The sequence below is a fragment of the Filicampus tigris genome, chromosome 5 (genome assembly GCF_054856515.1).
Source record: "Filicampus tigris isolate MCC_2025a chromosome 5, RoL_Ftig_1.0, whole genome shotgun sequence".
NCBI lineage: Eukaryota > Metazoa > Chordata > Actinopteri > Syngnathiformes > Syngnathidae > Filicampus > Filicampus tigris.
Genome location: NC_141221.1, coordinates 6,163,509 through 6,176,178, shown reverse-complemented (window position 1 = coordinate 6,176,178; position 12,670 = coordinate 6,163,509). Strand labels below are relative to the sequence as shown.

The 12,670-nt window shown below is 40.2% G+C and overlaps 1 protein-coding gene across 1 annotated transcript; it reads right to left on the bottom strand.

Annotated features, from left to right (window-relative positions):
• Positions 1 to 24: 24 nt before the first annotated feature.
• me2 (malic enzyme 2, NAD(+)-dependent, mitochondrial) lies at positions 25 to 12,484 on the bottom strand. The gene is made up of 15 exons (XM_086031489.1): positions 12,217 to 12,484; positions 9,320 to 9,459; positions 7,356 to 7,489; positions 7,111 to 7,260; positions 6,344 to 6,419; positions 6,091 to 6,252; positions 5,800 to 6,013; positions 5,025 to 5,122; positions 4,819 to 4,932; positions 4,585 to 4,696; positions 3,845 to 3,987; positions 3,466 to 3,568; positions 3,310 to 3,380; positions 2,411 to 2,509; positions 25 to 1,782 (listed from the first exon to the last, which is right to left on the bottom strand). The coding sequence occupies exons 2-15, from the start codon at positions 9,440 to 9,442 to the stop codon at positions 1,618 to 1,620; spliced, it is 1,764 nt and encodes a 587-aa protein (XP_085887615.1). The 5' UTR covers positions 9,443 to 9,459; positions 12,217 to 12,484; the 3' UTR covers positions 25 to 1,617.
• Between the last annotated feature and the right edge of the window lie 186 nt (positions 12,485 to 12,670).

Genomic DNA, 12,670 nt, shown 5'->3' with positions numbered 1-12,670 from the left:
AAATACAGCACAGTACAACCAGTGTACATTTTAACATTTTTAATAACTTCTATGTGCAGTGACATTGATTTCTCTCCAAACAGAGGGTAAGGCCATTTGACTGTTAGTACGAATTAACATTTTATGATACTACAAATAATAAATACGTACACTAATAACATACAGTGACAACAAAGACCAACACTTCATGGAGGTTTTCTTGAAATAAATTAATTTTAAAACAGACTACATGCAGTATGACAATAAAGGCTGCATTCTGAATCCAACATTTAACACTAGACAAACTTGACAACTTGCTCTGTTAAACATTTAGTAGTCATTTAACATCAGCGTAGATAATTGATACAGTGTTAAAATATGTTTTGGCATTTAATAATGTCCTAAACACCAAATACACAAAGTACTAGGTTCATGTTTAGTTTAGGCCATGAGTTCAGGTTTCTATGCATCCAGTGTATGAGGTCACAATGACTAAATCATGCAGCAACATGAAGCAATAAATAATGCATTTTGTGTACAAAACATCTGAGCATGTAGTACAAGAAATTAGAAAAATAGACCAACAAAACAGGTCATATTTCACTCTTTTTTTCACTTGTTGATTTAGCAAAAAATACTGGTATACGCTGTAAAAATCTACAAAGTACAGAAAATATATCAGGCTACCACATAGGTATTTCACATGCTCAAAACGTTTAGACACTATCTGTACTTCATTCTGCATGTCACAATTAAATAGCGGTACTTTTTTGAAGAATTAAAGTAAGAGGAACACTGTATACTGAAACTAAAAGCCCTCACTTTGAAAAGCACGGCTTCATACTATGCTGCTTTTGCATTAAAATTTCAGGGAAGAATAACAATGATGATGAGTCATTAAAAGCAGTGCTCTAAACAATATACAATATAGCAAATAGCAAACAACAAAAACAAAGGATGGACAAACATGAATGTTGCTAGATCTGCATACAAACATGACTTTTTCTAGTTGGAGTGTTTTTTGGAAAAGAAAAAAATAACATTCAACATTATTTAATGTGCAAAAGAAGACAATGAATTTTAACTAATACAGTAATGTCATGAATATTTGCTTCCTATAAAGTTCGGAATAATTACAGCGTGGTACACACATACTGATAATTGTTGAATGTCTGTCAAGATTTATTGTTCCCCCGCCCACCGCTGTGCTCGAAACGTTAGAGCTGAAATGGTAAATGTTAAACTTAAGTTTGTTACTTAAGATCACAAATCCTTATGTGTTGGTCAACTGGAGTACACCATAAGACAATTTTATACACCAGTCTATTACATTTTAAAAATTGACTAATCTGTTAAAGGTGTGTGTGCCACGCTTAATTTGAACGCCAATTAGTTGTTTGCTCAACTTGTGCATCGAAACGATTTCAGTACTTCAACTATATTTTTGTGCTGCCCCTCTGCACCACTAGATGATGCAAGTGTTGAATGTATTAGTTACAGAAGCAAGAAAGAACAGTGGCAATACCAAACTAAAATGCCCATGCTGTCATGTAACATAATACATGTTCAGCTGCCCTCTGCAGTGTGACTGCAATGAATGAAGTGCATAAGGTCACTAAAGTAGGAGCGAGTGTACTTCTAGTTACTCGACTTGGGGCTGAAGCTGACCCCGGGCCAGTCGTAGGTGTCGGGCAAGAAGGAGTCATAGTTTGTGTTCCACACAGTGGCGTGCACAAAGGCATTCTTGTCCACCGGCTCCGGGTAGCGAAACGCCATGCCTTTGGCGTACACGTACTCCACCACCTGCACGTACAAATACACAGTCAAGAGTGCGTTGTAACACTGAAGCCATTGTAGGAACAGGCTAGCTAATGCTTTGACATACTAAGCAAATAAAGTTGTAATATTGCAGGAAGAAAATGTATGCATATTACAAGAATAAACGTGTATGAGAAGAAAGTTGTAATGTTATGAGAAAAACGCAACATTACAAGACTAAAATCATAATATTTGGAAGAAAATGTAATACTGAGAGAATAATTATAACATAATAATACAACTATAAAACTCAACTCAAATCATATTGCGTGAAAAAAAAATGTGTCAGAATGAAGTCTTAACATTGTGAGGAAAAATATTTTGATCTGACAAAAATAGTGGTGAAAAAATTAAGATACTATAATAAAACACACAACTGTAAGGTCACAAGAAAAAAAAAAAAAAGAATACAGTACATATTGCGAGAAAAAACATTATACTGCTCTGCAACAGCAAAATTTGCGACTGGATGAGGCAGTCAAGGGCTGGGAGTGGAACAAGATAGCATCATTAAAGAGACCTGTTTTATTTTAGACAAGTCGAAATTGGACATGAATAAAAACGTCATGTGTTGACAATAAAACGCTGTTTGGAAAAAGTGTCTATGTCTTGCCTTGACAGCCATCTGGAGAGAAACTTCTCGGATATTGGACAGAGGTGGGTACAGTCGGCCTTCTTCGAGCTCTTTGTCGGTCAGCTGCTCTGCCAGCGTCTGCAAGAAGAACCAGAGCCACTGACAAACTGGTGGCCAGCTCATTTTGTATTTATGTACAAAACACAGTTACACAATCAATCACTTTTAACTCATTCACTGCCATTGATGAATTTATTTGTCTTTTCACAGCCCAGCCATTCAATCCCAGGAACTTATTTTTTCAAAATTGTTCAAAGGTTACGGTAAAAGAGGGTCTGAAAATGTCTGGCAGTGAATGAGTTAAAAGGCCAATTCCATTCTTAGGTTGTTGTTATAGTTTTAGTTGACTTTGACAAACAGGAAGGTTTGTTACGGCCAAAATGTAAAAGACAAATCTCTCAAATGTTAGCAGACACATTTCTAATTAATTATACAAGAGTAAAGTGGTAACTTTAAATAAAGTGGTTATGTGAAAAAAAGACAATAGTTGCATTATAACAACAAAAAAAGTGGATATTATGATCAATTTGATCACGCATCAATGTGTTTTTATTTTTTTTTCTAGCAATACAAGTTTATTGAAGTTTCATTGCTAAAGTTACAATATGGAGCTGCTCAGGCTATTAAAACTTTATCATGATAGATTAACATTGTAAATCTTCATTGATAATGCGTTGTACAGGCAACATGGCGTGAGCGGCTAAAGTTTTTCAATGTTATGCCAGCAGACGTACATAAACATATGAATAGTGGTGGTGGCCTAACAGGAAAGCGACTGCGCTTAGCATTGACACAACATACAGACGAGCAACCACACCAAACAGCTACCCTCGCGCTTCACTCTGACATGCTTAAAGTTCTGTACGGTGATAACAGACCTTGGCGGCCTCCAAGAACACAGTGTCACTGATGTGGCGCACTCCGCTCAGGATAACAGCCAGAGCCACACCTGCCACACACAAAAACAACAAGCGTCTACAGAGTGAACTCAACTGCTCGTGGAGAATAAAGAGCATTTTCTTTGTGGTGCTCACCTGGAAAGATGTAAGCGTTGTTGCCTTGTCCGGGAGTGAAGACTCGTCCATCACTCAGAGTCACAGGACCAAATGGACTACCGCTGGCAAAAAGACATCTACCCTGTGTGTGTATGTTGTGTTGTTAGAATACAAATAAACAGTGTGAACCCCCACTAGTAAGAGTCAAAAACTGAATGTAATTGTAATTGCCTAGAAATCACACAAGATGGTGGCACTGCACTTTCTAATCACCAAAGCGCCAAAAATGGAACAGGCCAGTTTTTCAGCCAAGACAAACATCCAAACATCGGCAAATGCCAGAATGCCAAACCGCGAAAATGCGAGGGTTCACTGAAACTTTCATAAATCATTTGCAATACATCTGTAAGTTGTGTACATCAGTAAGTGTGTAGGCGTCCTCAGCGGTGCACTCTGCTTTGGCGGTGGGGTTGCTCAGGGCGAAGATGATGGGCCGTTCGTTCATGGCGCCCATCGCCTTGATGACATCGTGGCTGAACAGTCGACCGGCTCCCGCCACACCTGCGTATTATTGGAGAAGTTCAGGAGAAGCAAGCCATAGCTCTAGTGGCACTAAACCAAATGGCAGTAAATAACAACAAAATAGCATCAAGACACACCATTGCATCATTATGGCGAAGGGAGTGGAAATATTACAAGAAAAAAAATGTCACGTACGATAATGAAGTACTGTATCATAGTTCGAAACAAATCAAATTTAGTCTGCCGTGCTTGGAACCATGTTGAGCTTCTGTGGGTGTTCCGGCGCACCGAGTTGTCTCACCCGCGACTCATCTGACAACAGAAAATAGTCTGTGCTCGGCGTAAAAATGGGTGCATCGTTATTTTCATGCCGGGGCAATGGTCTACTTCAGCATGTTTGTGAATTTGGTCGACACGCTATGTCTCACAAATGACAATGACAATTTGGTGACTGAAAGCAGACTACACTTTGGATCAGATGAAAGCAGGTCTAAAATGCGACACTGGTGTAACGCAATTTTGCCAACTTTGATCGAGGCACCAGCAGTCATTAGCACGAAGTACTACTTAATACCTTCACATATTTTTGTGGAACACCTTCCAATTGTTTCTGAGTTAAGCATGGCATGGTCTTACCAATAATAGCTGTTGGTCTGATGGTGTTGACAGCATCCAAAAAGCTGTGAACATCGCCAGGACTGTCATGAACAAATGCTTCTTGGTTGCCATCTGTTGCCTGCAACCTTCCCTGAAGACACAAACAGCGCAGCCAATCAAAAACAATGACACATTGTCGAAGTCGATAACTTCATTGGGCCAGACAGGAAGCAACACAGACGGCTTCTGCGCATCCTTTTTGCATCTTCTGACCTTTACGAGTAAGCCATCTTTGTCGAACATCCAGATCTTCTCCCTGGCGTCCGCCTGCGACATGCCCGACTCCATCATGGCCATGACAATTAGGTTTGCGATGCCGAGAGCAGCCTATAGACACGACAGGAAGTATAAAATGACTCAATTAATTTCAATTGAAAAAAAAACAACAAGATTGACTGCGGGAACCAGCTCGGGTTTACCTCTCCAGCTCCGAGGAAAAGCACTCTGTGTTCTGTGATGGGCTTCCCGGTGGCCCTCTGAGCTGCAAGCAGACCAGCAAGGGCCACAGCTGCAGTGCCTACAATAAGAAACATGCAGAAAATTATATATCTGAATGTAAATTAATACTATAACCCCTATGAGTAATGCATAAAACGTGTTTTTTTTTGTTGTTTTTTTTTTTACACAACTACAGTACGCAGGATTTATTAGGAGTAAGGATTCAAAGATTTTAAAATGTCAATGCTCTATTTTTACAGGACATACAGAAGACTCAAAATGCGGTTACTCTCTCACTATGATTAAAAAAAAAACTATATGAAAATTGGGATGGATGGATAAATCCACATAAAATAGAAATAAGTATTTAGTATGATAAGAAATCAGCTGTGTACACAGTGCAATCGTTTTGTATTGCATATCTTATTTACAGAGCTGGGCATTTTACTACAAATTGAGCATCCGTTATTCGTCATCCGTCTGCAGCGTGGGTACCCTTCCATCGTCCGTCATTCGCCTTTTTTCCGAAGGGGAAATAAAAAATTGTATATACTATAGGCTGGTTCACCTCTAATTTTAAACGGGCGTCCGTCGGCGATTCCGACGAATCGTTCTCTAGCACCCGGAGTGCTAGTTTATTCCTTTAATTGAGGTGAGGTGTTAATTATCCAAGTGGACGACAAACCTAGCATAGTGTCTACCAAATAACACTATTTGAGGAACTACAGTGTCGTATTTTGAGCATAACAACTGAACCTTGGATATCGTCATTGAAGGTGCAGTACTTCTCCCTGTACTTCCGGAGGAAGCGAAAGGCGTTGTGGTTCCCAAAATCCTCAAACTGGATCAGAGTGTCCTGCCCATATTTGTCCACCACGGCCTCCATGAACTCGTCGATGAGGTCGTCATACGCCTGAGAGCGGTCTCTCCTCTGGTACAAGCCCATGTAGAGCGGATCCTTGAGGAGAGTCTGATTGGACGACGAGAACGGACATGAAGGGAATGATTGCATTTTAAGGCTTGGGATTTTACAGAGCGTCTTCTCACCTCGTTGTTAGTGCCGACGTCAATCACGACGGGCAGGCACTTCTCGGGTCTGATGCCGGCGCACGCTGTGTACAGGCAGAGTTTGCCAACAGGGATTCCCATGCCATAAACACCCAAGTCCCCCAGGCCTAAGATACGCTCTCCGTCAGTCACAACGACTGCCTAACAAGAGGCAAGCGTTTGTTAACGTGTATTTGTACGACAATTTCCATTTTTCTGTGACTTTATATGAGATTTAGAAGAGGATACTCACGGCCACATTGGTCTCTGGCCAGTTGTCCAAGATGGAGCGAATGTGTCCTTTATCCAGAATGGAGATGAACAAGCCCCTGTGAGATAAGCAATTAGATTTCTGATACCTTGTCATTTGTGTTTACATATAAGTATACGGCAGTGGGGCAAACTTTTATGCTTAAGGACCACCATTGATTTTAAAATAGAATGATGAGCCAGGTCATTCCTGGATGAGGTTTAAAAAAACAAAAATCAAAATACGCATGTAAAACGGGCAAAATAGTTCATTTTGATATCATTCATGTTTCAATTGAATATCTTTTTATTTATTTTGTATTGAAATACTCAAATTAACCAATAATTTGATTGATGAATAAATAATTAATACATTGAAATATCATATTCATGGCTATAATTATTTTAATATGTATTCTTTTTGTTAAATAAAAAAATGCTATTCGAATATTGATTGAAAAATGAACAATTTGGCACGTCGCCCCAGGGGGGCATCACACGGGTCAAAGGGAAACATGAACTTGTATGCAACCCATTTCCTGTTCATACATACAGTGCTCAGCATAAATGAGTACACCCCTTTTGAAAAATAAGACTTTAAAAATAAGACTTTCAACAATGTCAATGAACACAAAAACAATTTCCAAAACATTGACAAGACTAAATTTGTATCACATCTGTTTAAATTCCAACCCCAAAGTAAGGTTAATAATATCATTTCGAGAGCAATCGGTTTTACTCAAATCAATCAGCTGTTGATGGATTCCTTACTTGGGTCGTCTAAAGATGTGTCCATACTGAGTGCAGGCCAGTCCGACGGTGGGGGTGTAGACGATGGGCATCAGCTCCTCAATGTCTCCCATCAGCACTCTGTAGAAGAGCCTCTCGTTTCTCTCCTGGATGCCCATCAGGTAAATGTACCTGTATGGTTACACAGAAGAAATTAGAGCGTAAAAGAGAGTTGTCGTTTTTTTTTTTCTTTTCCCCCTCAATGCTTGACACAACATGTCTTTTACTTTTCAAGGGGATCCGTCATTTTCTTGAGATTGTTCTGGAATCGCATGGCCTGTAGGTCTTGTGTTTCTACTTTAGGAGGCAGCAGGCCATGTAAGCCCAATATCTGTCGCTCCTGTAAAGAAAAGGCCATTCCCTGGGGGAAACGCACAAAGTGACAACAGTGAGACGTATCCAAAATATACATTCGCAACACGTTGGGTAGCGTTCACATCCAATCGAGGCTGTGAAAATGTTTATTGGAAAGATAATTGTATGGCAATCCTATTCATTTATTCAGTAAATGTATTCCCTCAAATATTTGATTTCACACTAACAGAGACATGCCTCAAGCGATCGCTGGATATGTTGTCCTCAAAAATAAACGGCGTGCCTTTAACTTGACATCGTTTTCCACTTGAACCTCCTTTTACCCACTGACTCTTGTGTACATGGTTTCCACGAGGTGGCAGAATGCCAGTAGAACAGGCTGACTTGTTCGCTCCTGACCGGAGAAGCTGACAGCTGAGAGCACACGAAAGCACTTTTGAGAGGGACGAGAGGGAGTTGTCAACAGGAAGCCAATAAAAGGAGAGAAAGGAGGGCACATGGCGGGCGGGTTGCGGGTGTTTGTTCATCTATATGTGGATATACTGTATGCAGGGACTTCACACACTATTCTCTGACATGTGAGGCTCCTTATGTTGGGACGCATGCAGGGGGAGGGAATCCTCTGCAAATTGCAAAGTCATGCCGATGGAACAATTTCCCTCACTAGTTTCGTCACCGTAGTGTTTGCAACAACTGAAAATGTATTAGGCCTGGTGTGAACTGGTGTGATACTTCAACATAATACAACAACATCGCCACTGACTTCGAAGACTTGATCACAGTTGGTGAGCGACCTGTTTACGTGTGAAGTCGGAATGTCTATTTTTAGCACGGCAACACTTCTGGTCAGCTCCAAGTTGGGCATAACCAGCAGAGGGTGAGACCAAGCCTCATTCGTGATGTTCCGGCTAGATTACAAAGCCCATTTTGCAGCCTATTCACAAAAACGCGCAGTGAGCAATTCAAATTGACAGCAGGGATAAACACCAACAAAAGTACGATTTGAAATTGTGACACACAACAATGCTTACGAATTGTTGTCCTGCTGCAGGAAATCATTGTGTACATTGCGTAGCTTCAGCGAGACCATGTGACTGATTTGCTGCATCCCAAGGACGGCTCTACTTTTACAAATGAGCAAGCTAGTGAGCTGCGAGGAGTCCGAGTGCATTTATTGAACACAACAGAACATGACAAAGTGCGCCAAGAAAAACGATCCGTTTGATCAGCTTCTAACTTGTGTGGCATCATGTGTTGCATACAAGGCTGATATATACAAACCAAGATATTGTCATTCTGATTATTTAAGATGCATATACAATAAATATAACGCATATTCCGTGGCCCTAGTGAGTATAATTATTTAATAATAGTGAAAGTATCAGTATTTATGAGGGAAAATACATTCCCAACCCCAGTAAACGTCTTACCATCTGCAGCTGAGGAAAAAAATGAAGATAGAGGCCATAATATAAAATACACTGTGGGATAGTATACTTATTAGACTTTTTTGTAAGATACTATTTTGACAACACAATTTGTATTTACTAATCCCCCCCTCAAAAAAAACCTAAATATTATGAAAATGAATTAGTACACACATTCATTGTCTTGCTCATTTTAGACATAGTTATAGTAAGTAAGTAACTAAAAAAACTCCTGTACACTGAGGAAAATATGGTACAATTCTTTCTCATTAAAGGAGGCATCAATCTGGTCTAAAGTATACATTTTAGTTCCACTACTATGTAACCCATTTTTTCACGATAGTATGACAACATACAGTGCATGTACAGTAATTGTTTTTCACTCTGGCGCACAATCACCATACGCTCATTACGTGATAACATGATGTGCGTGTTTAACGCACACTTACTTTGTTGGTGCGGGGGTTGAGCATTAACGGCTTGCCCTTCTCTTTGGTGTGTGCCCATCTGCAAGCAGACGTAAAGGCGGTCCGAAAGGAAACGCTGCTGCTGCTCCTCAGCCGGCACAACATGGTGAACCGTCGACAGTCTGGGAAACACAGGAATGAGAGTGAAAGAGGAAGGGGTGAGGAGGGACGTTACCTTGGAAATGAGGCAACCGTCTAAAGGGGCTGCGGCGGAAATCAGGAAATAAAAGTGTCATCATGTGGAGCAGTTTTAATGCACCAACTCGTCAACTGCCTAATATGGCTGCAGAGGAAATGAATGCAGCGCAGGTTCTTTTGGATACAAATGATTTGTGCTTTTTAAAAAAAAAAATATTTCCCTTAGAGAGTGAGCAGTACAGGTGATTTATGGATGGATGTTGTTTTTTTCCATTACTGCCATCTAAAATGATAGTAAAACTGTTTTGAGAATCACATGAGTGATTGATTACTCATTTTGACGGTATATACATAGATACATATTTGTATAAAGCAATATGGGGGGGGGTTTCCAGGAAACCACGGTAAAAAGAGACAATTCACACAGTCAAGGATTACAAACACAGAGGTCTTTAATCTGCATGTTGACATCAGCGATTTGGCGTGCGTGGGGTTTAAAGCTTTGGGGATGGACATAATCCTTATCTCACACACACCAAGAAAGAAGAATTACACATTACAAACAGGAAGACTTTCTATTTTGGTGACCTGGTTAAGCGACTTGAGGAGGGAGGAATAGAATTGTGATTTTAAGTGACTGCTGTGCATGGGACTTGGATTTTGAAGACAAATCGTCAGCCAACCCAAAGGAAATAAGTAAGCAATTTTCCAAGTCTGGGCCAACGTGACCAATTTCTATTTCATTTCCTCTTGGCTTGAGAGCAACTGATCATCCACATTTTTTTAAATTGTGAGCGACCACACCCACGTCGTGTACTCATGATGATCAACACGGCACATCACACAAAGAACAAACGACGCCGCCAACCACAATCGCTATTCAGAACGAGAAGTCTCAAGGCATTTAGACTTCCGGGAAATACAAATGACAAGAAAGTAGTTGTAGAAAAAAAAAGAAGTTTGGCGTACTGTTGGAATCACACCCTACACACCACATGGTAATCGCTCAAGAAGATCTGCTGAGACAACCCATAATCGAACCTTTGTGTACTTTGATCGGAAGACGACAACTGGGATGAAAGCCGGCACGATTTTCTGTACATGTGCCCAACTTCAACTTCACTGATAGAAAGAAAGAGGAAGACGCAATCATGGCGCTATGAATAGCCCTATAAATGTCTCCCCCCACAGTAACGCACAATATGTTTTAAGTGGAGATAAGCTAAGGGCATAAAACTTTGCTTGCAGAGCAGTTACTATATTTCCGCTGGATGTTTATTGACTCATCTGCAGTCGGGCCTCGGGTGGAGGCTTTCATTTATGCATTGTTTGTTTCATTTCTTACAACAGTATTACCAGTATATTACACCTGATGACGCGCGAAACTGCCGTTTAACACAAAATGAAAATGACCCGTACAAAGAGATGAACTCTTTCATGTCCGTGTGAACAAGAAGTTGCCTCTGAACTGAAATCATTCAGTAGACACTTATTTATCTGAAGTGGATGACACACTCGACCCAGCCACTGGGGAAATGCAGTAGCTTGTTTTATAGTACATTTATATTAAATTGTCCCAAACTAGGAAACAACTATGTCATTTCTAATGAACTCAATTATTATCTGTGACATGTTTTCAAGGCACAAGAATTATATTACACTTTACACACTATTTGTCTTGCTGATATTTGCCCAGTTGTGTGAGGAACCCTGCTCGGCCAATGGCGGTTGCATATTTTGTTACCACGACGACCAGAGTGGGGCTTAAGGATAGAACGAACAAGCCTGCAAACATCTTATACGAAGCTACTCCTAAAATTTGCTCTCAGTCAAGATGCATCACTTCAGCATACTTCCTTGACATCAATTATTACTTTCCTATTAGCTTTGGCGCCACCTTGTGGCATCTTTATACATTCCAGAAAGAGCACGAAAAGCATGAATAGGGTTGTTTTGCGGTGAATAGCTGAGGATACGTTCCACTGGAAATATTGTTAACAGGTACATTTGTGGCAGTAGTTCACTTCACTTATATTTCTAATATATAATACGGGACAAAATGGTTCCCATATTCGTGTCCTATAGTCAACCTTTCAGGCTCCTCTGTTGGTTGATCCTGAGGTAATGTAATGAGACAAGGTTTCACTGAGCTTGTTCACTCTTTAGCAGACCATTTTCTCGCGTTGTCACAGAAACACACTACTGACATGCTTTCATGTGTGAAGTTTTATGATGTCAGGACGGAGATCAGTGTGCCCTGAAAGGGCCCATTCATTCCAACAATACAATACTAGTCAACAATGCTTTCAAAGGACATGGGTGGCGACTTTGGCTATACGTAATTGCCAACTTGCCTCTATGTTAATAAAACAGAGGAAGGGTGTTAAGCCTCTCTTTAGAAGTACAATACAGTACAGTACAGTACAGAGTAGAGCCACCTGAACCACACGGGGCAATTCAGAATGAATGGAATTGCATGAGCAAGCTAAGTGCCTAGCTTAGCCGCCTATCACGCGCCACTAATAATAGCGATATATCCATTTGGCTTAACATATCAGACGGTGGACTTTTTAAAGAAGCTATTTTTCAAAATATGAATGACACATAGCGTTGCGTGTTGAAAAAAAAAAGGCTTGTTGAACGGACGTAAGCGCACGTCAGTCATGAAATCCCCTCCCTCTCACAACTCTTGACAAGTTTCTCAATGGCGCACGTTTTAAAATTTATGATTTACGATTTACCTGGGTTTTTTTTTTTTGGGTGATGAATGCCACCGTGGTTCCTTTAGAGCGAATCTCTCAGGGGCATGTTTCCAGTTACTCAAACTGCGGCTTCGTTGAGTGTTCCAGTAGTAGCAGAAGCTACAGATGCACAGAGAGTGCTAACTCGACAAATAAGCGAGAGGAATCTGCGCGCTCAGCCAATCAGAAGACGGGATTCCATCCCGACGTTTACCGTAACTAACAATATGCGCATCACCTTTTTTAAAATCCTCCACAGCATGAAGTCACTTTACCGTAAAATGGTGGGAAAAGTATGGCCCCGATTAAATAATTAGTCAATTGATTTATTGCAAATAAGAAAATAAAATAAACAACTGTATGCATTCGAGATTACATGTATTTTGATTAAATATTTTGTATTAATAATCATATTATAATTACAATTAAATACTATAATATTATACACAAAATA

Coding starts and splice junctions, on each gene's coding strand:
- me2 (XM_086031489.1), bottom strand. CDS start 9,442: ATGTTGTGCCGGCTGAGGAGCAGCAGCAGCGTTTCCTTTCGGACCGCC. Junction 5,123..5,799: donor CTTCAATGACGATATCCAAG/GTTCAGTTGTTA, acceptor TTCTTATTGTAG/GCACTGCAGCTGTGGCCCTT. Junction 4,697..4,818: donor AAGATGGCTTACTCGTAAAG/GTCAGAAGATGC, acceptor TTGTGTCTTCAG/GGAAGGTTGCAGGCAACAGA.